Source organism: Eleginops maclovinus, chromosome 10, assembly GCF_036324505.1.
Source record: "Eleginops maclovinus isolate JMC-PN-2008 ecotype Puerto Natales chromosome 10, JC_Emac_rtc_rv5, whole genome shotgun sequence".
NCBI classification, from domain to species: domain Eukaryota; kingdom Metazoa; phylum Chordata; class Actinopteri; order Perciformes; family Eleginopidae; genus Eleginops; species Eleginops maclovinus.
The window spans coordinates 7,027,642-7,052,843 of NC_086358.1; the positions used below are offsets into that span (position 1 = coordinate 7,027,642).

Consider the following 25,202-nt stretch of genomic DNA (forward strand, 5'->3'; position numbering starts at 1 on the left):
AGGGAACACAAAAGAAGTTTAGCAGTAATGAAGATCTATGGAGATCTATTGGACTGGGAAAGGGGAAGTTCTGTCTTTAAAACCAGTTCTCATAATCCAGTTTGATGTCATATATTTTTAAATGTCAAAATAAAATTCCAGTATTTTCATTTGAACTTTATCTCGTTTTTATTTAATAAAAGATCCTCATCACAGATCAAACTCTGACAGTGAAGGGACTTACTGTCAGGAAAGTAGCCTCTAAACTCTGTATTTATAAAATGACACTAATGGATGTTTGTAGTATTTTATTCACAAAAAGTTGAGCAATACAAACAAGGAAACTGTTCAACTTATTTTGATGTTGTCGGGGATGCTTGATGGGAGGGGCATAGCTCAGGTGGCATGTCAAAATGAGTATATACAGAGTGGCACACAGCAGTCGAGCAGTCATCACACAATGGCTTCGGGAAACTGGATCTGTGTATTGACTTTTTGCATTTTAACTGCAGGTAAGTCACATTTACATATGAGAATACCACTAATAGAAAAAAAGGTCTCCAAATGGATTTACCTCTCTCTTACCATGATTTTTAAGGCTTTCTGAAATCTTACCATTATTTATTATAAGGATTTAATTTCAACTGATGACGGTATATATATTTCGATATGCCTACAATAAAATTGATTATTGGAACTAAAAGGATTGTTGTAAAACATGTGTGCTCAAGTGCTATATAATAATAGAATAGAATATATTTAAAATAATGGCAAATGATTTTAATTAAGAGACGTACCTTAGGACTTTATTAATACATCAAATTATCATTGTATAGTTTTTGTAATAAAAGTTGTAAGTTATACAATTTGATATTAGATTTACACATTTTATTATAACTTTGTTAGTTTAGCTCTGAAGTGTATCTGACTGGAAAATAATTTTTATTTTGGATATATTATTTGACAGTGGTACAAATAGATGTTTTTGTACAACATGAGACAATTATATTTGTTGCGTGTTTGACACCAAATGATCAAACTAATTAATTTTTTGTTCTTTCTCAGAATCACATGCTCAGCTTGATGGTGAGTTCAGTATTGAATGATATAGATTCACTCAGTTAAATTATCTTGATTACTCTTCTTGAGACATTTTTAAAGTTCAACTAATTGCATTTTCTAACTTTTAAAAATGCAGACACTGACTATGTTTCTAAAGTATAGCATTACTGATCTGTTTTCCAGTATGTGGCACTGTTCCACTCAAACCCAGGATAGTTGGAGGTGAAGACGCTCCAGCTGGAAGTTGGCCCTGGCAGGTTAGTCTGCAGAGATTTGGCAGCCATGTTTGTGGTGGATCCCTCATCAACAGAGAGTGGGTGATGTCTGCTGCTCACTGCTTCTCCAGGTGGGTTACAGCAAAGTAATGACATATATAATGTTCAGTGTCTTAGTCTTTTAGTCCATGTTTTCCCTAAATCCAATTAAATGTTCTGTCATTTTTACTTCAGTGTGAGTACGTCTAGATGGCGGGTTTCTCTTGGACGTCAGAACCTGGAGGGCAGTAACCCAAATGAAGAGTCCAGCACTGTTGCTGAAATAGTGTTACACCCCGCTTATGACAGTGTCACCAGCAACAATGACATTGCTCTGCTCAGACTCTCATCACCAGTTCAATTCACAGACTACATCAGACCTGTGTGTCTGGCAGCCGGTGACAGTGTGTTCAACAGCGGCACTGATAGCTGGGTCACTGGCTGGGGTGCAGTCCAGGAGGGAGGTGAGTCTGCTTGTTGCTGACAAAAAGTTTGCTTTCATTGTCTTTACAAACAGTAGATGGATTTGTCAGTTATCTCTCTTGTTATTTCTCTCTCAGAGCCATTACCGTTCCCTGAAACCCTTCAGGAAGTGGAGGTGCCAGTTCTGGGAAACAGACAGTGTAACTGTCTCAATGGAGTCGGTACAATCACAGACAACATGATCTGTGCTGGTCTTCTGGCAGGAGGCAAAGACTCATGTCAGGTATGCTGCTTTTTTGAATCCGTCACTTGTTGTTAAATTGTGTTTGGGAAATGCTTAGACGTCTCCTTCAAATTTTCTCAGGGTGACTCAGGAGGTCCAATGGTGAACCAGCAGGGCTCCGTCTGGGTCCAGTCTGGAATTGTTAGTTTTGGTTATGGCTGTGCTCGGCCCGATCTTCCGGGAGTCTACGCCAGAGTGTCCAACTACCAGTCTTGGATAAACTCCCACATCAAGTCTGATAAGCCAGGCTTTGTCCAGTTCAGCTCCAGTGGGCTGGATGCTGATAACAGCTACACCTGTCCTGGTCTGCCACCTCCTCCTGTCACTGCTGCAACTATTACTACTGCAGAACCAGACACTGCTACTGACCCAGGATCCACAGAAACAAGTGCTGAATGTGAGTATCATGAACACTGCAGTGGTCAGAATATACATGTCTTTTATGGTCCTGCTTTTAGGAGACAACAAAGTGAGAAAAAGAAAAGAATAAAGATACACTCACAGGTTTTAAATAATGAACATGATCATTAGGTTTACTTTTCATTTGTTACTTAACTTACATGTTTGCAATCAGTGCAGCTCAGAGTCCTTTGTAATGTCAATCATTAATACAACTATGTTATTGGACTGAGCAAGACAAAACTCTAAATACATTTGTTGCAACATTTTTGCTTGCAGTGTGTGGCATCACTCCCCTGAACACCAGGATAGTTGGAGGTGAAGACGCTCCAGCTGGAAGTTGGCCCTGGCAGGTTAGTCTGCAGAGATTTGGCAGCCATGTTTGTGGTGGATCCCTCATCAACAGAGAGTGGGTGATGTCTGCTGCTCACTGCTTCTCCAGGTGGGTTACAGCAAAGTAATGACATATATAATGTTCAGTGTCTTAGTCTATGGTTATACTTTGAATCCATGTTTTCCCTAAAACCAATTAAATGTTCTGTCATTTTTACTTCAGTGTGAGTACGTCTAGATGGCGGGTTTCTCTTGGACGTCAGAACCTGGAGGGCAGTAACCCAAATGAAGAGTCCAGCACTGTTGCTGAGATAGTGTTACACCCCGCTTATGACAGTGTCACCAGCAACAATGACATTGCTCTGCTCAGACTCTCATCACCAGTCCAATTCACAGACTACATCAGACCTGTGTGTCTGGCAGCCGGTGACAGTGTGTTCAACAGCGGCACTGATAGCTGGGTCACTGGCTGGGGTGCAGTCCAGGAGGGAGGTGAGTCTGCTTGTTGCTGACAAAAAGTTTGTTTTCATTGTCTTTACAAACAGTAGATGGATTTGTCAGTTATCTCTCTTGTTATTTCTCTCTCAGAGCCATTACCGTTCCCTGAAACCCTTCAAGAAGTGGAGGTGCCAGTTCTGGGAAACAGACAGTGTAACTGTCTCAATGGGGTCGGTACAATCACAGACAACATGATCTGTGCTGGTCTTCTGGCAGGAGGCAAAGACTCATGTCAGGTATGCTGCTTCTTTGAATCCGTCACTTGTTGTTAAATTGTGTTTAGGAAATGCTTAGATGTCTCCTTCAAATGTTCTCAGGGTGACTCAGGAGGTCCAATGGTGAACCAGCAGGGCTCCGTCTGGGTCCAGTCTGGAATTGTTAGTTTTGGTTATGGCTGTGCTCGGCCCAATCTTCCGGGAGTCTACGCCAGAGTGTCCAACTACCAGTCTTGGATCAACTCCCACATCAAGTCTGATAAGCCAGGCTTTGTCCAGTTCAGCTCCAGTGGGCTGGATGCTGATAACAGCTACACCTGTCCTGGTCTGCCACCTCCTCCTGTCACTGCTGCAACTATCACTACTGCAGAACCAGACACTGCTACTGACCCAGGATCCACAGAAACAAGTGCTGAATGTGAGTATCATGAATACTGCATTTTCTAATATGCTTACAATTTCCAGCAGATCAGCTGCAATAGGTGTTCACTGTAGGGTGCCCGTAGGATCTGTGCTGTGACCAGGTCCTTTTTTCATTTACTCTTCATTTACCTCTTGGACAACTTGTACAAAGGCATAATATCAGTGTCCGTTTTTATGCAGAGAGTACTCAGATATATGTAAGGTCTCACCCTCCAAGGACTTTAAGAACACTCTCCATGCTAAACTTCCTTCAGGATAGTGCAAATACATGTGACAATAATCCCTGCAGCTAAATGCTGATGAAACAGAGAGAATCATGAGATCAGATTTCTCTGACTGGTTTGATTCAGTATTAAATGAAAATATTTTGCTCAAAATGTACAGTTGATCCTCGCTATCAACAAACTTCCTGCAGTTATTGCTTTCACTTTTTGGTTAACTTTACAGTTCATCAGTTTGTTTGGTACTGTTATTTTTACACATGCCTTCCTCTTTGCAGTGTGTGGCATCACTCCCCTGAACACCAGGATAGTTGGAGGTGAAGACGCTCCAGCTGGAAGTTGGCCCTGGCAGGTTAGTCTGCAGAGATTTGGCAGCCATGTTTGTGGTGGATCCCTCATCAACAGAGAGTGGGTGATGTCTGCTGCTCACTGCTTCTCCAGGTGGGTTACAGCAAAGTAATGACATATATAATGTTCAGTGTCTTAGTCTATGGTTATACTTTGAATCCATGTTTTCCCTAAAACCAGCTAAATGTTCTGTCATTTTTACTTCAGTGTGAGTACGTCTAGATGGCGGGTTTCTCTCGGCCGTCAGAACCTGGAGGGCAGTAACCCAAATGAAGAGTCCAGCACTGTTGCTGAGATAGTGTTACACCCCGCTTATGACAGTGTCACCAGCAACAACGACATTGCTCTGCTCAGACTCTCATCACCAGTCCAATTCACAGACTACATCAGACCTGTGTGTCTGGCTGCCGGTGACAGTGTGTTCAACAGCGGCACTGATAGCTGGGTCACTGGCTGGGGTGCAGTCCAGGAGGGAGGTGAGTCTGCTTGTTGCTGACAAAAAGTATGCTTTCATTGTCTTTACAAACAGTAGATGGATTTGTCAGTTATCTCTCTTGTTATTTCTCTCTCAGAGCCATTACCGTTCCCTGAAACCCTTCAGGAAGTGGAGGTGCCAGTTCTGGGAAACAGACAGTGTAACTGTCTCAATGGAGTCGGTACAATCACAGACAACATGATCTGTGCTGGTCTTCTGGCAGGAGGCAAAGACTCATGTCAGGTACGCTGCTTCTTTGAATCCGTCATTTGTTGTTAAATTGTGTTTAGGAAATGCTTAGACGTCTCCTTCAAATGTTCTCAGGGTGACTCAGGAGGTCCAATGGTGAACCAGCAGGGCTCTGTCTGGGTCCAGTCTGGAATTGTTAGTTTTGGTTATGGCTGTGCTCGGCCCAATCTTCCGGGAGTCTACGCCAGAGTGTCCAACTACCAGTCTTGGATCAACTCCCACATCAAGTCTGATAAGCCAGGCTTTGTCCAGTTCAGCTCCAGTGGACTGGATGCTGATAACAGCTACACCTGTCCTGGTCTGCCACCTCCTCCTGTCACTGCTGCAACTATTACTACTGCAGAACCAGACACTGCTACTGACCCAGGATCCACAGAAACAAGTGCTGAATGTGAGTATCATGAATACTGCAGTGGTCAGAATATACATGTCTTTTATGGTCCTGCTTTTAGGAGACAACAAAGTGAGAAAAAGAAAAGAATAAAGATACACTCACAGGTTTTAAATAATGAACATGATCATTAGGTTTACTTTTCATTTGTTACTGAACTTACATGTTTGCAATCAGTGCAGCTCAGAGTCCTTTGTAATGTCCATCATTAATACAAATATGTTATTGGACTAAGCATGACAAAACTCTAAATACATTTGTTGCAACATTTTTGCTTGCAGTGTGTGGCATCACTCCCCTGAACACCAGGATAGTTGGAGGTGAAGACGCTCCAGCTGGAAGTTGGCCCTGGCAGGTTAGTCTGCAGAGATTTGGCAGCCATGTTTGTGGTGGATCCCTCATCAACAGAGAGTGGGTGATGTCTGCTGCTCACTGCTTCTCCAGGTGGGTTACAGCAAAGTAATGACATATATAATGTTCAGTGTCTTAGTCTATGGTTATACTTTGAATCCATGTTTTCCCTAAAACCAATTAAATGTTCTGTCATTTTTACTTCAGTGTGAGTACGTCTAGATGGCGGGTTTCTCTCGGCCGTCAGAACCTGGAGGGCAGTAACCCAAATGAAGAGTCCAGCACTGTTGCTGAGATAGTGTTACACCCCGCTTATGACAGTGTCACCAGCAACAATGACATTGCTCTGCTCAGACTCTCATCACCAGTCCAATTCACAGACTACATCAGACCTGTGTGTCTGGCTGCCGGTGACAGTGTATTCAACAGCGGCACTGATAGCTGGGTCACTGGCTGGGGTGCAGTCCAGGAGGGAGGTGAGTCTGCTTGTTGCTGACAAAAAGTTTGCTTTCATTGTCTTTACAAACAGTAGATGGATTTGTCAGTTATCTCTCTTGTTATTTCTCTCTCAGAGCCATTACCGTTCCCTGAAACCCTTCAGGAAGTGGAGGTGCCAGTTCTGGGAAACAGACAGTGTAACTGTCTCAATGGGGTCGGTACAATCACAGACAACATGATCTGTGCTGGTCTTCTGGCAGGAGGCAAAGACTCATGTCAGGTACGCTGCTTCTTTGAATCCGTCACTTGTTGTTAAATTGTGTTTAGGAAATGCTTAGATTTCTCCTTCAAATGTTCTCAGGGTGACTCAGGAGGTCCAATGGTGAACCAGCAGGGCTCCGTCTGGGTCCAGTCTGGAATTGTTAGTTTTGGTTATGGCTGTGCTCGGCCCAATCTTCCGGGAGTCTACGCCAGAGTGTCCAACTACCAGTCTTGGATCAACTCCCACATCAAGTCTGATAAGCCAGGCTTTGTCCAGTTCAGCTCCAGTGGGCTGGATGCTGATAACAGCTACACCTGTCCTGGTCTGCCACCTCCTCCTGTCACTGCTGCAACTATCACTACTGCAGAACCAGACACTGCTACTGACCCAGGATCCACAGAAACAAGTGCTGAATGTGAGTATCATGAATACTGCATTTTCTAATATGCTTACAATTTCCAACAGATCAGCTGCAATAGGTGTTCACTGTAGGGTGCCCGTAGGATCTGTGCTGTGACCAGGTCCCTTTTTCATTTACTCTTCATTTACCTCTTGGACAACTTGTACAAAGGCATAATATCAGTGTCCGTTTTTATGCAGAGAGTACTCAGATATATGTAAGGTCTCACCCTCCAAGGACTTTAAGAACACTCTCCATGCTAAACTTCCTTCAGGATAGTGCAAATACATGTGACAATAATCCCTGCAGCTAAATGCTGATGAAACAGAGAGAATCATGAGATCAGATTTCTCTGACTGGTTTGATTCAGTATTAAATGAAAATATTTTGCTCAAAATGTACAGTTGATCCTCGCTATCAACAAACTTCCTGCAGTTATTGCTTTCACTTTTTGGTTAACTTTACAGTTCATCAGTTTGTTTGGTACTGTTATTTTTACACATGCCTTCCTCTTTGCAGTGTGTGGCATCACTCCCCTGAACACCAGGATAGTTGGAGGTGAAGACGCTCCAGCTGGAAGTTGGCCCTGGCAGGTTAGTCTGCAGAGATTTGGCAGCCATGTTTGTGGTGGATCCCTCATCAACAGAGAGTGGGTGATGTCTGCTGCTCACTGCTTCTCCAGGTGGGTTACAGCAAAGTAATGACATATATAATGTTCAGTGTCTTAGTCTTTTAGTCCATGTTTTCCCTAAAACCAATTAAATGTTCTGTCATTTTTACTTCAGTGTGAGTACGTCTAGATGGCGGGTTTCTCTCGGCCGTCAGAACCTGGAGGGCAGTAACCCAAATGAAGAGTCCAGCACTGTTGCTGAGATAGTGTTACACCCCGCTTATGACAGTGTCACCAGCAACAATGACATTGCTCTGCTCAGACTCTCATCACCAGTCCAATTCACAGACTACATCAGACCTGTGTGTCTGGCTGCCGGTGACAGTGTATTCAACAGCGGCACTGATAGCTGGGTCACTGGCTGGGGTGCAGTCCAGGAGGGAGGTGAGTCTGCTTGTTGCTGACAAAAAGTTTGCTTTCATTGTCTTTACAAACAGTAGATGGATTTGTCAGTTATCTCTCTTGTTATTTCTCTCTCAGAGCCATTACCTTTCCCTGAAACCCTTCAGGAAGTGGAGGTGCCAGTTCTGGGAAACAGACAGTGTAACTGTCTCAATGGAGTCGGTACAATCACAGACAACATGATCTGTGCTGGTCTTCTGGCAGGAGGCAAAGACTCATGTCAGGTACGCTGCTTCTTTGAATCCGTCACTTATTGGTAAATTGTGTTTAGGAAATGCTTAGACGTCTCCTTCAAATGTTCTCAGGGTGACTCAGGCGGTCCAATGGTGAACCAGCAGGGCTCCGTCTGGGTCCAGTCTGGAATTGTTAGTTTTGGTTATGGCTGTGCTCGGCCCAATCTTCCGGGAGTCTACGCCAGAGTGTCCAACTACCAGTCTTGGATCAACTCCCACATCAAGTCTGATAAGCCAGGCTTTGTCCAGTTCAGCTCCAGTGGGCTGGATGCTGATAACAGCTACACCTGTCCTGGCCTGCCACCTCCTCCTGTCACTGCTCCAGGATCCATAGAAAGTGCTAAATGTAAATTGTGTTTCTCAGGCTTTTTAACCAAGTCACGTCAATTTTAATTAAGTGTCTGTAATTTGTATGATTATATTGTATACCTGTTATGGGGAGACCTTACAGGTCAAAGGGGTTTTTTGTTTGACTTACATATCACGCTTTAACAAGTAATTTAGCCAAAATGTTAGATCATATGTGTCTCTAGCCCACATATAGCCAACTTTACCAAAGATGAGTCAAAGCACTGCAAGAAAAATTGTAATCTTTCCGGTATTTCAGAAACCTCCACAATTCAATATTTGGATGAGATTGCATTTGAGATTTTTTTTTGGGCACCACAGGTTTTATGAAATTATATATTTAGATATGCAATTAAAGTCAAGGTTTACTTTATATGTTTTCAGCTACCACCATAACTTCCACAACAACCCGTACTACAACCGAAACTGTAACCACTTCTGGATGTGAGTGCCCTGAAAAAATATAGAATTAAATAAATGTATAGTACACAAAAATCTGGTTGGAATTTAAATTGCGTTATTTTCCACTATTGTTCTCATATAGCATCAGTGTGTGGCAAAGCTTCGATGAACAGTCATGCAGCTGGTGACCGTGGTCTTGTACCTGGAGGGATTTGGCCCTGGATGGTTAGTCTCTACAAAAATGGGGTCTACACATGTGGAGGAACCCTGATATCTAAAAACTTCGTCCTCACTTCTGCCCAGTGCTTCTCCACGTAAGTATTAAAGCAGTTTTTTGGTTTGAAAAAGTTACATTTAGCAGTGAAAAGTTCAATATGTTGGTCTTATTCCTCCTGACAGCTCAAATCCCGATGAGCGTGAGTGGAGAGTGTTGCTGGGCCCACGCCTAGTGAATGGCACTGAAGAGTTTGTGATGACTCGGGGTGTTAAGAGAATTAAACTGAGTGGATTTATGAGCTCAAATATTGCATTGCTGAAGCTGACAAAGCGAGCCAGCACAGGACATTTTATCCAGCCTGTGTGTATGGACATAAGTAAAGCCCGAAGCTTCCCCGTTGGAACTCGATGCTGGGTGGCAGGCCGGGATATGGGCAGCAGGAGCGGAGGTAAGCTTTTATCATGCTTTTTAGCTCACTTGAAAATCTGTATTATTCAGTAGATCTTTATGTTCATCAAATACAACAATAAATTCATTTTTTCAGAAACTCATAAAGCCGACTCAGGCCTTCGGGGTATTGAAACTCAAGTGGCAAGCTGTGGAACTGGTTCTGATCCTGACAACATTTGCACTTACGCCATGAACCTTCAAAAGGTAAATAGAATTTTCGGATTTAGCAATGTTTCTAAGAATCTGTTTTCCCTGTAATTGGTCAGGTGTTTGCAGGATCCCACTGATGATGATTCCTGTTTTTCTTTTTTGAAGGGGGATCAGGGCGGCCCTCTGTTCTGCAAGTCAGACTCCTCTTGGTTCCAGGTGGCCGTGGTATCGACGAGTGGAAATAAATCAGTCCGCTCTGATCTCCAGGTCTTTGCCAAAGCTTCAAGATTCAGCTCTTTCTTAAAGGAGACTGTTGACGACATGCCGTCTCCAGCAGCAGCTGCAACAGGAAATGCAGCAGGTTTCTCAATTTCCTTACTCCTCTGTCTCGCTGTCCCCATTATCTCACTGTTTCTGGTGTCAGGATGTTAGGTCTGTTGTGAAGTCGTTCATTATTGCACATAAAAGATATCCGAATCACTTGTCCAGAGAAGTTAATATGTTTATATCAGAAAATATATTTTGCAGTATTTGGATACAGGGAAATGTATTTTTTAACAACCTACCTCACTGAATCCGGTCAAATGAAGGACATCTTCCAAGTTCTAATTCATTCTATATGCCGCTTTACCTCTAGTGTCTTTGTACATGAAAATGTGATGACGGGTCATGTATGAGTTTTACAAATGTTAAGACAAGTAAAAATACATTTTAATAACATGCATAATAAATAATGATGAAGCATTAAAAATGTCTCTTTACATACATTTTGAATAGTTTGATCAATATTGCAATTTCAATTTCAGCAGTTTTACAGTACAATATATGTGGATCATAATGTTGTTGTTTTTAAAGTACAAGAAATTATAGAAATGAACAATAGCGACAGCATAGCAAAAATAAGTGGAAGTTATGGTGGTAGCTGAAAACATATAAAGTAAACCTTGACTTTAATTGCATATCTAAATATATAATTTCATAAAACCTGTGGTGCCACAAAAAAAATCTCAAATGCAATCTCATGCAAATATTGAATTGTGGAGGTTTTCGGAAACTCACACATACAGTTTGGAAGAGTTTGGTTGTTTTGCGCTCAGCTGCAATCAGCATGCTCAATATCAGGGATGTATTAGAACTAAAACAGTGGGTCTCTGTGGGACATTCACTGATGTAATATTTCTTATTCTGGTGCGCCTTCTCCAGCACCAGGATCTTCTGCACCCTCGTTCATCATTTCCTTGTATTTGCTCTTGAAAAATCCAGCCTGAAAATACGAAACAAAGAATGTTACATGAAAAAGATGCAATGCCAATGAATGACTAGATGAGAGAATAATGTCAAATATTTTTAAATGTAAATCCAGTGTATTTATTTTAAATGTGCACACAATACCGCTACTCAAAATGGCCTGATTGCGTTCTTAAAATTGCATGATAGACTGAAATGTTTCAGGGTCTCACCTTATACAGGCCAGCTGTGATTAAAGCCAGTAGAGCCAAGCCTCCCAGGGATCCTCCCACGATCTCTTTGGTGAAGTCTGGTTCTGCATACAATTCTACCTCTGCCACAATCTGAGAAGGGAAATGTGGATTAAATTCAAGCTTGTTTAAAACACACATGAGTAAAAAAAAAAAAAATTGCTAGTCACCTTGTGAACAGGAGGGTTGTTATTAAACCCCGACGTAAAGAATATGTACTGGTCTCTGTCGTACTCCAGCATGGCTGTACTGGTCAAGAGGAATTTGGCAGATTGAAGTCCAATCTGTTGGAGGGGCGGGGGGGGGGACATGTTTAGTAAAATACTAATGCGGAATAATTTTACCTCATTATATCCAGCAACAGCTATGCAGTTCAATAATCAAATATTGTTTTACGTTTTGAATATTTTCACATATGGAAATAACACCATTATCAAACCCATCAAGAATTGAAAGACATGCATAGAAACAACTTACCTGCCTATCTTTTAGCTTATCCGCACTACCCTCATTACACTTACATTAGACGTATATTAAACGATATTTATACACGGTACAGTAGTTTAATGTGTATGGTGATTTAAAAAGCATTCGTAACATAACAAACTTAATAGTGAAACTATCCATCTTAGTTCTTATTCATTTCATAAATGTAGCGGTGGAAGAAGTACTCAGATCTTAAAGTAGAAGTACCAGAAAGTGGGAATACTTGTACAAGTCCTGCCTTCAAAATATTACTCAAGTAAAAGTACAAAAGTATTGGCATCAAAATATACTTTACTGCCAAAAGTACTAATTTTGCAAATTGGTCCATTTCAGAATAATATGTATGATATGTTTAATAAATATAATTTTTGATGCATTAATGTGTTTTAATGACTTTGTATACTGCAGGGTAGCTTGAGAATTTACTCCAGGTGAAACATTGTGCATCATTAATCCAAATCTGTGAACAAACTATATGTATTAAATAAATGTAGTGGAGTACACCATTTACCTCTGAATTGTAGTGGGGGAGAAGTAGAAAGTAAAATTGAAATACTCAAGTACAAATACTTCAAATTGTACTTAAGTGCAGTACTTGATCAGCATGAGGAATACCATTTTCTTTTCATTAATAATGCTCTGCTTTTAGTGATCCTCTTCTATACCTGGACAGATGTGATACTATAAGATGTTTCCACTGTACATTCAAATGCAGCACTTAAAAAAGAAGTCAGTGCGTTTATTATTATTCACATTACATGACATTCACATTATTACCTGCTCTATCCATGCCGAACTAAGGTTTGCAGAAATGTAGTACTTTCTGCTCTCCAGTCTTCCCATGAACTGACTGCACTTGAACACTCTGCAGTGAGCCACCGAGCAGTCCTGTTGGTAAATAAATCAAATCAGAAAGCAGAGAAAGCTGCTGCAAACTCCAGTGGAAAGTGGACTGTATGTTCAACCTTCTATAAACTCGTAGCGCATGCTTACCACCAACTTGTTTTTCTGTATCTTGGCAACAAAATCGGTGACAGAGGGTTTTTCAACGTGGTGTCTTTGGCAGGCTGGAATCTGGAGCCGATTCATGATGCTTTAGTTGCATAAAATAATCTTTATTTGAGAGATGTTTGGGGGTTCAAGAAAAGGAAGTTTCCACGTTACCTGCAAACTGCCTGGATCCACCCAGATGTCTTTATCTCCGAGCTTCACCGGCACCTTGATCACCACAGTGAGATTCAGCGCTCTGATATCATTTGTAACCTAAAAGAAGATCAGAATAGAAAGCAGTGGTAGTCATTACACCGTTGTGATGAGCACTAAGGCAAGGTCTGGATAAAATTTATGAAGGAAACTTATATAATTATAAAATATTTTTACCACAATGAATTGATTCAACGGTGTCTTCAAATCATTCTTTCCATGAGAGAAGTTGCTGTAGCGGAGTAAACTAAACGGACATTTGATATATATTAGGGAATGAAATGCCAGTTTTTAAAAATATTGTCTTTAGTTTCACAAGGAACAACACAAACCTTTCAATTGTAGCAAAAATGCTGTACTTCACATCGATCTCTTTTCTTTGGTAGAGTTCACTTGAGCTGGAGTGCTGCGTATTCCCACTAAAGAAAGGGAAGAATATATGTTCAAATGGTAAAAGCACTAATGCACACTTGCCTATTGTTTTGCTTATTATGCAGCTCAGCAGTACCTGGTAGCATTTGCAGAGATAAAAATCCTCCTTTCAAGATGACTATTGGTCTCGAACCCATAGGAGACGATGAATAGGACCTAAAATGACATGAATTAAGATCAGATTGCCTTTTCTGTCTCTCTAGCAGTGAGAAGATATCCTTCTGTCCAAAAGACAAACCTTAGCGTTGCTCTTCAAAATAGGCTTGTCAATTGTGCAGTCTGTTTTTCCTCGTGTTAAACCGTCTTCACTGTCCAAGGAGTTGCACTCAATTCTTCCCTGTAGTTCAAACAAATTGAAGAAAATGGCTCAGTAAAGTGAGAATGGCATGACCGGAGATTTAAATGAAGCAGATTTGATTTTGATGCCTTACCTGCAGAATCTTAAACTTCCTAAAGGAGAGTCCAGCTGGGTATGTGAGAAAGACGTGGCTGTTATAGGCGTTTTCCCCGCTGTTCTCCACGGAGACAGTGACTTCTACAAGTTCATCGATGCCAACTTTGACCTCAGTTGAGCTGACAGATAAATGTAGAGGTAAGAAAAACTAAGTGTGCGTTCCAAAAATCATACTGTATGTCCCAAAACATGATATTTGAAATGCAGCATGCCAAAAATACCAGGATGTCATTCTGCATCTGGTTGCATTTTGCAGTGTGCAGCATTCTTTTCTGGCTATTCTGACCCAAGAGGTTTCAAGAAACTCAAGGGGCGTGGTAAGACACATTTCTATGTATACTGCATTCCACAGTAGTACAGGCAGCTACATTAAAAAGGAAAGAAGTATGGTGTGTGAAGCAGCCAAGAGTACATAGCTCTGTGAAGCTGAGACACAGCAATAATAGCGTGCATCATTGTGGTTACCATCTCATTTTGGATATAACCTTGCGAACATGTTCTAGTTAGCACAAAACACACAGGACAGCACATTGGATTGCTGTTAGGATAAAATAAAATATGTTTTGCAATTTGATCTGAAGATGGCGCTAGAAGAAAAGTCTTTGGATCACAGAGATGATTACATTTCATCTTGTCATTGAGGCATTCAAGTAAAAGCCTCAAGATGGTGCTAAAGGGACGGTCATTAGAGTACATCTGGTAACCATTGATGTCTGTACAAATTCTGGTGTGACTCCATATAGTGTTTAACTTTGACCTGTTAATGGTGGTACATGAAAAGTCAGGGGATCATCAAAGTCATTACGATAAATCCTCTATTATTATTTATTACGCAACTAGAGAAGACATCCATTATTTCCATTCATATTTTCTTTCAATAAAGAACATGTGAAATATCTCTGCCTCTTACTCTGCTGTGTTGAACCCAAAAATAAGACACAAATTGAAACAAAACAACATGCTGATCAGTTAGTTTGCATGTGACCCCACACCCAAGTCAGGCTTTACTTTTGTGACTCACTTGTTAAAGTTCAAGTCCAATTTCATTGTATCTATACACACATTGTCCGTGCCGCAGTCGATCTCGAACCCTAACTGTGGAAGAGAGAATGAAGTAAAACAGTTTGTTTAGACAGATCAGACACAACATTTAAAAGTCAGGCAAAAAAATTAAATAACAATTGAATTATTTGTGTTGAGAAGGCATGACACGCTGAAGCATTGTTAAAGTAATATTCTGACAGACAATGGAGACCTTATTAGCAAGCACTTTACTCACGCGATGAAACCTTGTCGTCTGAGCCTGCAGGGCGAGACTCGGACTGAGCTTTTGGGCAGAAGGCTTTCCTTCAAAGGTAAATTTGAGTTCATTGTCCAGCACATTGAGAGAATCTTCTGGGCAAGACTGCAGGAAGAAGGCACTATTATGAAATCGTTTTTGCTCCAATGCAGCAAGGGATGAACTCATAGGCATCCTACATGGCATTTGTCAGCATTTTGTATTTCTAACAACTCACTTCAACGAAGAATTTAATGTCCGTGCAAATCTGCCGAGTCAAGTCGAGAGTAATATCTCTAGAAGCCTCTCGTTGTTTCCCGCTAATGTAAGCTCGGTTGTTTGGGACTTTGCGTGTGGCATCCAGTGTTAAAACAAAATTAATATTTGCACCAGCTGGAAACAATCAGAGTTTAATTTAGATGTTATCCATGTTTACAGTCATTTAAATGCATTACAATGGGGAGTATGTGATACCTTTTTCTACTAAAGAGAGATTTATCATGATGAAGCAGATTTTAGCTGTGACTTCCAAAGGTTTTGAGCAGTCGGAGTTTTGAGTAGGGATTTGGTTTGGGCTGAACGACACTTTAGCTTCAACCATGACTATAGGTTTTGATCTGAGAAATGTAATGAGAAGGAAAACATAGTTGGATAACTTTCTGTTCAATAGTCCAGCAAGAAAACAAAGACATATCTTAACTGCCTGATAAAAACCATTAATTTTAGCTCTGGTGAAGAGCTAAAATTAGTACAAAGAGGCTTATAATGAATCTTTGCAGCAGAATTACACTTACCTAAGTAGGACAACACTGCCCTTTGAACCCACCGCTAAATCAGGCAGACTGTCCCTACTTTGGTCAAAAGACGACTGACTGATCGACATGCCGAAGAACTTGAGTCCTTTCTTGACTTCAGAGCCAGCGATTCTCTATATAAATGGAAATGTTTTGTTTAGCTTTTGGAATTGTTGAAGCCACAAATACTGGGTCATGTTTCTCGCTCACCTGTGTGTAGGAAGAGCTAATCCTTATTCCACCTTCGCCGTGGAAAATGTAGATGCTGCCTTGACCGTCGTTCTCCAAAGGCGCTCCAACCGCCAAATCACTAAAACCATCTGTGTTCAGATCTGGCAGTACAGCTAGGGAAGACCCAAACCTTCCTCTTTGAGATGCATCCCCTCTCAGTACTGATGGAGAATCTAAGTGACACTCAACATCCTGGTAGAAATATAGGGATGAGTGTCAATGTTTGCATTGTACTTAAAGAAACAGATGAATTCAATGGCACCAGATGAAACTGTCATTTACCAAACGAGATACGGTGCACACGTAAACCCTTCCCACTCTATCAGAGTCAATGTACATTGGGGCGGAGATGAGGATAAGGTCAGAGTAGCTGTCTTGATTCATGTCCATCGCACAAACAACGGCCCCAAAATATTCACCAATCTGAAACTGTGAAAGCAACCAATACGTACATAAAAGAAGAAATTGCTTCCCTTTTACGACTGTCAGATATTTTTTTATATAAGCACATACCTGCCATGGAAAGGGGTCAATCTTTTTGTAGTTCCAGTTGTTGACAACAACCCTCACAACTCCTCTGTGTTTATATCTTGGAGCACCAATAATTGTCAATGTGCCTGTTGTCGTTTTAGCAACAGCCATGGAGTACCCTATAATCAAAGCTCATTAGTCAATAGTCTAAGAACAACGGCCTATTTTTGCAGATCTTTGTTTATCTTTTAAACTACCACTGCACAAAAAGAAATATGCACACATAACATTATTTAAAAAAGATGTTGATATTTAAATAATACTTTATTGTCATCTTCCCTTAATACATTTGTTTAAACCTAATACACTTTTTCTGACTGATATTGCTTTTTGAACAACAACCATAGTAAATAATAACTTAGAAATTCAGAGAGAGGACAAATATTTGCAGTGGAGCAGATGTTCATTTGACATCTGTGTTTATATATATGTGTGTTTATATTTATTTATCTTACCCACGTAACTGTCTTCCTCTATATCGGCCTGAAATGAAAATGTCTCCTGGTTTGTGCTCAAGTATTGCAGGTAGCCTCCCTTCCACACATTAGCCCCAACCATACCGATCTGAAACCCCTATAATTCAAACAGGTGTTAAACAGGCTTTCCAAATAAACATTCCGCTACAAGTGTGTCCCAAAAAAAACCTGATACATATTCTATCAACCTACGCCGATACAAAGACTTGTTTCTCTACATGTTTGCATTGTCCAGTGAATTTCAAGTGTGCTTTTTTATTACCCCAGGAACATAAACTGCACTGAATCCCTCTTGAGCCATTTCCATTTTCAATGACTCTCCACCTGTTTGCGATCCTGTAATGGCATTAATACATTAATAGGCACAATGATGTCTCGCGGTAACATTCTACAATGGTCATGTCCTAATACCTACTTATATACAGTGTAATTGAAAAGTGCAGATTCAATGAAAAAAAATAACTTCAATGCTTTGACTAAAATTGCATGCAGGTTGAATTGTCATCGACATTTTCACAATAACTATACCTTCAATAGCAAAGAGTTTGGCCTGCAGCGTCTCCCTTATTTTTTCAAGTGCGTCAAAGTTCTCCACTCGAAAAACATTTTCAGTGGGAGAAGATGAAATGGTTTCCAGTTCATTTTTTGCGCCACTATCGTGAAATGCGGACCCCACCTAGAGATGTTAAAAACAAAGGTTTGAGATATTGTGCTGTGCCACAGAGTGGATCAGCGGCTTAACCCCTAAGTGGAACTACAGAACTTACTCCAATAGCAAATCGAACAATACTGTGTCTCTCGGCAAATGCTGCTGAAGATGGGAGAAAATTCCGGTCGTTTGATGCTCCATCGGTGATGACTATCAAGACCTTTTTCACATTGGGTCTGGAACCTTCTGTTCTTGTAAAAACATTATTGCTGTGGAAAGAAAGACGCAATTTCAATGCACCTTTGCATTTTGTGATGCTTTGACACATCCAATACATTTTAACATTTAAAGAAAATGAATTCTGAAAAACTTAAATACAATAATGATGACACTTACACCACAAACTTGATGGCTTTAGCTGTGAAAGTTGAACCTCTGAGTTGTGTAATTCTGTCAACTTTAGATTCCCATGATTCTCCAGATAAGAAATCATTGAAGTAGTAATGGACTTGAGGTTCTGCGGAGAACTGGGCTATAGCAAACTGTGAAAATAGGAAAAACAACAATGAAGGAAAATCTATTTTGAATTCTGTAAATATCACAGTCATTACTTGAATTTTAATGTAATTTTAACCAATAAGAATTGATCACTTTTATTCAAAAATAAAAGGAATTCTTGAATTGTGTCACATGGACATATATATTACCCTTGTGTCAAGTGGCAGGAGTGAGCGGACAACATTTTTCACAAAAGTCTTCATTAAATGGAAGTCCGATCTACTGACGCTGCCTGAACCATCCAACAGAAATGCTATATCTGCTGATCGGCACTCTGTCGAAAAGATTTAAACAGATTTAAGTTTGATAAATGCACACAAAATGCGGATTTTGGACCTTTAATGGGGCCCTATTTCTAAATGTTCAGGTTTCATATTTGTATTTAGTGTCTCTACTGTGTCATGTTTTCATGCTTTAATATTCAAATAGCTCTTTATTTTCTCCATACTGCCTGTATGCCTGCATCACCCTCTGTCTGAAACCAGTGCGCAGTTTGCTCTGATTGGTTAGCTGGCTGACTCTGTTGTGATTGGTCAACCGCTTAGAGGTTGGCCACTGTAATTTTCTGCCACTAGGAGCCTCTCACTCAAAACATTAACGAAAGCTTGGAAGCTGATCATGGAAGTCATTTCGGAGATTCTCCTGTTTAGGATTACTTCATATTTCAATGTTCAGGAGGTTTTTACCAGAAGCTTTAATATGTGCAGAGTTCTCCTCTCCAAAACAAACCAATGAGTAAAACTGATTAATCCATTATTTTTATTAATAAAATCGGTTTTTCCTGCGTGGAAGCAGGATTTAGGGGCTGCAAGCTAAAGGCTGACATTAGCTCCAGTTGTTTCTGTTTTAACCAAAGACAGATGGCAATGACCCAAATCGTTTATGTGTCAAGGGTGGGGGAAATAGGACCCAAGTGCAGCAACAAAGGGAGGCAGGTATAGCTACAAACCAAAGGTGAACTTTATTCCAAAAGCTGTTTTACAAAGATACAAAGTTTGTGAAAATCCACGACATGAAAAACACATGAAGGACGATAACGAACTGACAAAGAACACAAGAGAAAGCAGGACTAAATACAAATACGCTAATCACAGCCACAGCTGGGGAGGGGAGGAAGAAACATGAGGGCAACAGGTGACAACAATGAAACAATCAAGGAAGGAAGGAAAACCAAAAGACAGGAAGTAAAACTACACATGACACAACGGAGGGAAAACATTTTTAAAAATAAAACAGGAAACAGACAGAAAACACGGATCTTGACGTTATGTGGATAAAAATAGTTTAGTTTCAGTTTGGTAAAGATGTGGCTTGTGCCCCAAAAAGAAAGGCTGTCCATTAAAGCTTCCGGTAGACAAATACCAAGCTTTAGTGTTACCTGCTGTAGGCCTATCAAAGGATTTGATCACTGTGAGATGGTGAGTTGCTTTCAGTTTTTCCAGTTTAGTAGAATGGTTTCTCTGCAATAGTACCAGTATAGGTGCTGTGGTGTGGTATTGTAATGCGTAAAGTTTGTCAGAGTTTCCTAGCATACCACGTGACGGGTACTATAACTGGATGCTGCAGCCATACGATACGTCACAATATAGAGTTTGTTTTGTTTTCACTTTTATTTTAATATGCAGATAACATTAATCATGTTGTGTGCAGTTATGAGCTGTAATATTTTATTTTATGTATCTCTATGCAATATTTACCTTTCTCAGTAGAAGGTACAGGACCTGTAATTTGATCAGATCGGTCTATCTGCATGCACATACCGCTGTACAAGGTGATGCTTTTGCAGTCTCTGGGGATGGTTGGTCCACATGCCTGAAAAGAGACAAAGTCCTGATTAATGAGTATTGTGTTTCTATCGTAGTTGAAAAAAGATTTAAGGGGGAGAAAGACAGTTCACTGGCTCACCAAAGTGTTTTGTGTGGATGGATCATTGGACATTGTCAAACCAAGGGACATGTTGACTGCAATTTCTGGCACTGCATTGAAAAAAACCATGTTGGAACTATTTTATTCAGCAACACAACAACGGTCTCAGTCACAACTACAAACCTCAGCTCCCACAGTTCAAATACTTCCTTGTTCTTCCCTGCAACAAGGAAGTTTGGAGTTGAAATCAGCATTGTCCAATTTGCTCTTCCTGTTACCTAAACGTGTACAGCTATGTCCCACAGTGTTTCTGCTCCTAAAACTCTCATGACCACGGCAATTATCTCATCTCTTTGTAACTGTTATTGAAAATGTTAAGCAGAAAATAAATCTTATCTCACCCAATAAGTCTTAAAATATGGAAAAACAAAACTGTTGTAGGAATATGTAGAGTTATGTTTTTAGCACTACCACTGCAGCTTAATATGTTGACCACTTAAGTCAACACACATATTTATCAAGTAATCCTCATAAGCTTTTCTTTATGGAATCAGGTTTGTGCCATTAAGACCAGGCAAAACTTCCTCAGTATCAAGAAAAAAACTGTCTCTCACATTCTACTTTTGATAACTTCATCTTTTTCGGAAAAACTGAATAAAAAAACTGCTTTTGAGATTTAATAACCAACCTTTTGTTGCTTGTGATTCGTTTGTGAAAACAGGCAATCAGAATCGTTTTATATACATATATATATATATATATATATCATTTATACTTGAGTTTAATATTGATGAAACGTTTGCATAGATTCTTACCTGAAACTTTTAGGGCACTGCATAATTCAGTTTCGGCGGAGCATTTAAATATTTGCCCCCTTTTTGTGGGCGAATATTGTTGAAGAGGAGCACTCACCAGTAGGCTGAGGAAACACAAGCAGACAGCCATGTGAATGAGCATTTTTAGCCAAATAAAAGAGAAGCGGGAAATGCTACTTATGATTTACCATTAGTGTGAGATACACACATGATTTAGATGCCAGTACCCGTTCTATCTTTATAAATCCATGTTCCACAACAACATCTGTGCTTTAACTTACTCTGATGGCCTCTGCACCACCTGGTATCCAAAACCTTCGTAAGAGTACGTCAGGGTCTTCCAAGCCACAGGATCGATATTGAAACAAAGTGCATCTTTTAACACTGAGAAATGAGAAGGAAATAAAACGGATTCAGAGTGTTTATGTGACTTTTTATATGACACTTGTTTTGCATATATTGATAGCTAATAGAAACTTGACTTGTCTGAGTCTTGGGTGCATAATGAGGAACTATTTTTGGCCATTGACTTCATTTTTTATTGTTAAATTTTTCTATTTATACAGGTGTTGCAACTAGTTTGTCTGTTTTGCCTTCATTAACCATAATAAGCTGTGATCCCCACTTTGTGCGTGTGGTTATGCATGAAATCAAAGGAAGAGCATTGTCAGGACGCTTGGACTCGATTTGCTCTCACTCAGATTCGACTGGACCTAGTCTTCAACTTGACTTGATTAAGTTGAGGTCCTTGACCAAAGCTCTGCTGCCTTTATGGCCTAAATGTATTAGTGATGGGGATTGATGTCTGCCATGTTCACAAACAAAACCACCAGGGAGTGTCAGTGTCAGAAATAATTGTGTGTGTTGTCACATTTTATAGAGAACCTTAAATTGTAGATCAATACTGTTTAAAATAAATACAAATAACTGACACTACATATATGGCAATGAAGGAGGTCTTTTATTTTGATCCTTCATGTTACATTTCCTGACTCCCAATGATGTGCGTTTCACAAGTGAAGTCTTCCTTTGTGTCCTTTTTTGGACATAACATGAGGTTTACTAATTTAACTCACCGACTTTTCCCGGATCTTACGTATGTGTTTAACCTCTAGCAAACACTTACATCTCAATTATTAGGTACATTCAAAAGTCTGACAAAATAACACCACAGTCTTGTTGTCAAAACTTCTATAAATATACTTTTTAACAGACTGAACTCACCATCATCAGACACCCTCAGGTTCTGCTTTTTCTTGTGACCAGTATCACTTTAGCAAGATAACTGCAGTCTTCAACTTTTGACTTTGAATTTAGTGAGTTAAAATGCTTTTAATTGTAGCTCAATTAATATATACTGAAGTCTCTTAATGAACCCTCAGAAGCAGAAGCTGTCATTAAGGTGGCAGCAGGAAGTAGCCCTTCTACCTCCCGCAGAGAATACGATATTTAGGATGTGAACTGTGTTTTAATTGCACATTTTATTACATATTTTCTATTAATTTGCTTATATTATGTCTTCTCCTGCTTCTCATGCCCTCCTGACTAACTTATAACTTCAGTTTTAACGATTGGATACGTTGCTTGGACATTTTGACTGGTGGATTTATTTTTGTTCCTTATTGAGCTGGACTGAAGTTAAAGCTTCTGTTTAACCTGCTTTAGTGAATTTCTTTTGGGGTATTTTAGATTAAAGGCATATATGAATGTATACCTTTTATCTCAACCCTCCCCCCTCCCCCTAGTCATGATAATTTTATAAATGTATAAATCGATAATGTCCGACTTGTTGGTAAAAGTATAACAAATTGCAGAAAATGCTGCTTTGTAGCCTCTTACATGTGGGGATTTCATGATTGCTCTTTTGTCTATCATCAAATAAATATCTTTGGGTGTTGGAATAACAAAAGAAGACATTCAAAGACACAACTGTAGATTTTTAGGAACTGGGATGGGCATTTTGCACAGCCATTTTCTAGATGAAATGATTAGTTAATCTAGAGAATAAACAGAAGATTCATAGATAATGAAAATAAAAACTATTAATGTTGCCCTTTATTTATGTAACAGGTATTCATCATTTTTGCCTGGTTCATTTTTAATAATAACATAAATACTATAACTTTATGATAATAAGTTACTATGATTTCATCATGCTGTAGGAACATAACTTTGCGTTAAATGATAGGATTGTTTTAACAGCTGGACATATACAGACCCGGAAAAAATTAAGAGACCACTGCAAATGTTTCCAATACAGAGAGAAATTGTCAGTAGTTTAAAATACAATACAAAAAAACCCAATACTAATTAAACTCAAAGACGTACTTAATAAATAATAAACAATAGAAAATTACAACGCTGAAGTGGTCTCTTAATTTTCTGTACCTGTACAGAGACACACAATCAGAAAGTATAAACTTGTCTTACCTGACAAAAGTATTGTTGTCAAAACAATCCAGTCCATTGTGTTATTCCCAAGGAAACACTAAATGAGTGATCTCTGAGCTCATACACATTTATCGAAGACTTTTTGTTGCTTTCTTGCTATCAAGTGAATATTTGTGCCACTGAAAATGTCGGGGGGGATGTCGAAACCAAAATGCAGAAATCACAGGATGACAGCTTGGGTCTAAGGCAGCCACTTAGAGGAACTCTTGTGCAAGGGGCGTTGCAGCATAAAAAGATATAAGCACACTGTATGTTTCTACTTGTTTGCACTGTTTCATTTGATCCAATCAATAGCCAGACGAAGCTCCAACCTAAACACTTCTAGAGGATTACATCTTTATTTTATTATTTAATTTGTAAGTGTTTAATGTAATTATCCTTATTTGGATGCAAGGAATAACAATTAAAATAAAGCATTACAACCAAACCCTGTCCTTAAGTGTGCTGCTAAATTCCTTGACATAAAGAGACATGGATAGTGTTTTTTTTCACACCATGAAACTGTGGTTTTTCTCACTTCCACAGTAGCCACCCATACTAGCAAGACCGCCTGTTCCTTCTTTCTAACAGGGCTGTGGTCTATAATATTTTTCATGCAGCATGAACAGAGGAGGAAGTTACATTTCACATCATGTAACGTGCAATTTTGAATTCCTTATATTGCCTATCATGGCTAAGGTCAATGCACACACAGTACATGTTTGTTTCTTATGAAAACCAACCCCATAAATAAACGTTTCCATTTCTCCTTTTTGCACAACTTGCTCTGCACTGTGTGGTCCAGCGTAATAAATGCCTAGGATGATGAGTTGGTAGGATAGTATTTGGACTTTATGTCTATTGTTACTGTGAAATGAAACCAATATGTTCATAACTTAATCTCTAAAAAGTCTACCTGCCAGATGCATGCTAAACCGATGTAACCCAGCTTATATATTTCTATTCAAATAGCATTACCTGTTAACTTCTTCAGCCCATAGCCGGTTCAGGAAATTACTCTCTTTCCTGCCATTGTTCGCCACAGACAGATCAAAATAGTTATTAGTGCATACTCTTACATCCTTTTTTATGTGTGACTTGTGCTCTGTGTCTACCTATCTGAGGGGACAAAATAAAACAGATATAAAGTGCTCTGCAACTTAACTATGTGCAACCTTTGCCAAGCTTGCCAGTTGACCCTTTCCGGTCGAGCATGGTTGATCAGGAAAGGTCAAAGAAAGGTCAAGGATCAGAGCTGGATCTGATTTCTAAATTCAGGTTTGCAATGTTGTCACATGCTCTCTGTGTGGGAGTGCATGTGTATTGCATAGAAGTTATCTTGTGTTTCATCCACATACCCTTTGTAGTGACCTCTGGCTGCTGGGATGCTCTTCTAAGATGAGAAAGCACATTTTAAACTAAATGCCATTTAAAAGAGTAAAACCTTTGCAATGTAGAACTACAATGCTCAGGGCCATATGTGCATGGAAGAATAAGCATACTTTTGCTTACGGAGAACACAGAAAATAAAGACATCAAGGTGAAGCAATCTCTCACAAATGTTCTGGTTATTATTTAATACCCATCTACCGGCACACTTCACCTTTACAGAACATTTGTACTTGTTTATCCTCGTATACATTC

The 25,202-nt window shown here is 39.8% G+C and overlaps 2 protein-coding genes across 3 annotated transcripts; one reads left to right on the forward strand and one right to left on the reverse strand.

The window, feature by feature from the left end:
- The first annotated feature begins 439 nt into the window (after nucleotides 1-439).
- Nucleotides 440-10,621, forward strand: LOC134871210 (uncharacterized). The gene is given in 26 exon segments (XM_063893871.1): nucleotides 440-491; nucleotides 1,045-1,065; nucleotides 1,225-1,387; nucleotides 1,491-1,759; nucleotides 1,856-2,001; nucleotides 2,083-2,398; nucleotides 2,680-2,842; nucleotides 2,957-3,225; nucleotides 3,322-3,467; nucleotides 3,549-3,864; nucleotides 4,369-4,531; nucleotides 4,646-4,914; nucleotides 5,011-5,156; nucleotides 5,238-5,553; nucleotides 5,835-5,997; nucleotides 6,112-6,380; nucleotides 6,477-7,019; nucleotides 7,524-7,686; nucleotides 7,790-8,058; nucleotides 8,155-8,300; nucleotides 8,382-8,655; nucleotides 9,042-9,101; nucleotides 9,202-9,373; nucleotides 9,459-9,724; nucleotides 9,821-9,930; nucleotides 10,042-10,621. Coding segments are annotated over 26 exon segments (5,457 nt in total). The 3' UTR covers nucleotides 10,309-10,621.
- LOC134871211 (integrin alpha-X-like) lies at nucleotides 10,566-23,783 on the reverse strand. 2 transcript variants are annotated; one of them, XM_063893872.1, is made up of 30 exons: nucleotides 23,559-23,783; nucleotides 21,410-21,512; nucleotides 21,129-21,232; nucleotides 20,353-20,423; nucleotides 20,145-20,259; nucleotides 18,597-18,721; nucleotides 18,286-18,431; nucleotides 18,008-18,158; nucleotides 17,769-17,916; nucleotides 17,503-17,576; nucleotides 17,220-17,337; nucleotides 16,747-16,883; nucleotides 16,516-16,662; nucleotides 16,213-16,425; nucleotides 16,003-16,136; nucleotides 15,683-15,825; nucleotides 15,447-15,601; nucleotides 15,209-15,334; nucleotides 14,951-15,024; nucleotides 13,907-14,048; nucleotides 13,714-13,812; nucleotides 13,552-13,631; nucleotides 13,376-13,462; nucleotides 13,221-13,290; nucleotides 13,005-13,103; nucleotides 12,834-12,914; nucleotides 12,618-12,728; nucleotides 11,525-11,638; nucleotides 11,337-11,447; nucleotides 10,566-11,140 (listed from the first exon to the last, which is right to left on the reverse strand). In XM_063893872.1, exons 1-30 carry the CDS (start codon nucleotides 23,593-23,595, stop codon nucleotides 11,057-11,059), a joined length of 3,399 nt encoding a protein of 1,132 aa, XP_063749942.1. In that variant the 5' UTR covers nucleotides 23,596-23,783; the 3' UTR covers nucleotides 10,566-11,056. The 2 variants fall into 2 exon arrangements, with proteins under 2 accessions (XP_063749942.1, XP_063749943.1); XM_063893873.1 differs by lacking the exons at nucleotides 20,353-20,423; nucleotides 21,410-21,512; nucleotides 23,559-23,783 and having other exon boundaries at nucleotides 21,129-21,225.
- Nucleotides 23,784-25,202: the final 1,419 nt, after the last annotated feature.

What these genes read in the sequence shown, in the direction of transcription:
- LOC134871211 (XM_063893872.1), bottom strand. Translation starts at nt 23,595, where the DNA reads ATGGACTGGATTGTTTTGACAACAATACTTTTGTCAG. An exon ending in TGTACCTTCTACTGAGAAAG is followed by an intron (nt 18,722 to 20,144) that starts GTAAATATTGCA and finishes TCTTTTCGACAG; the next exon opens with AGTGCCGATCAGCAGATATA. An exon ending in GGCAGTGTTGTCCTACTTAG is followed by an intron (nt 15,826 to 16,002) that starts GTAAGTGTAATT and finishes TACATTTCTCAG; the next exon opens with ATCAAAACCTATAGTCATGG.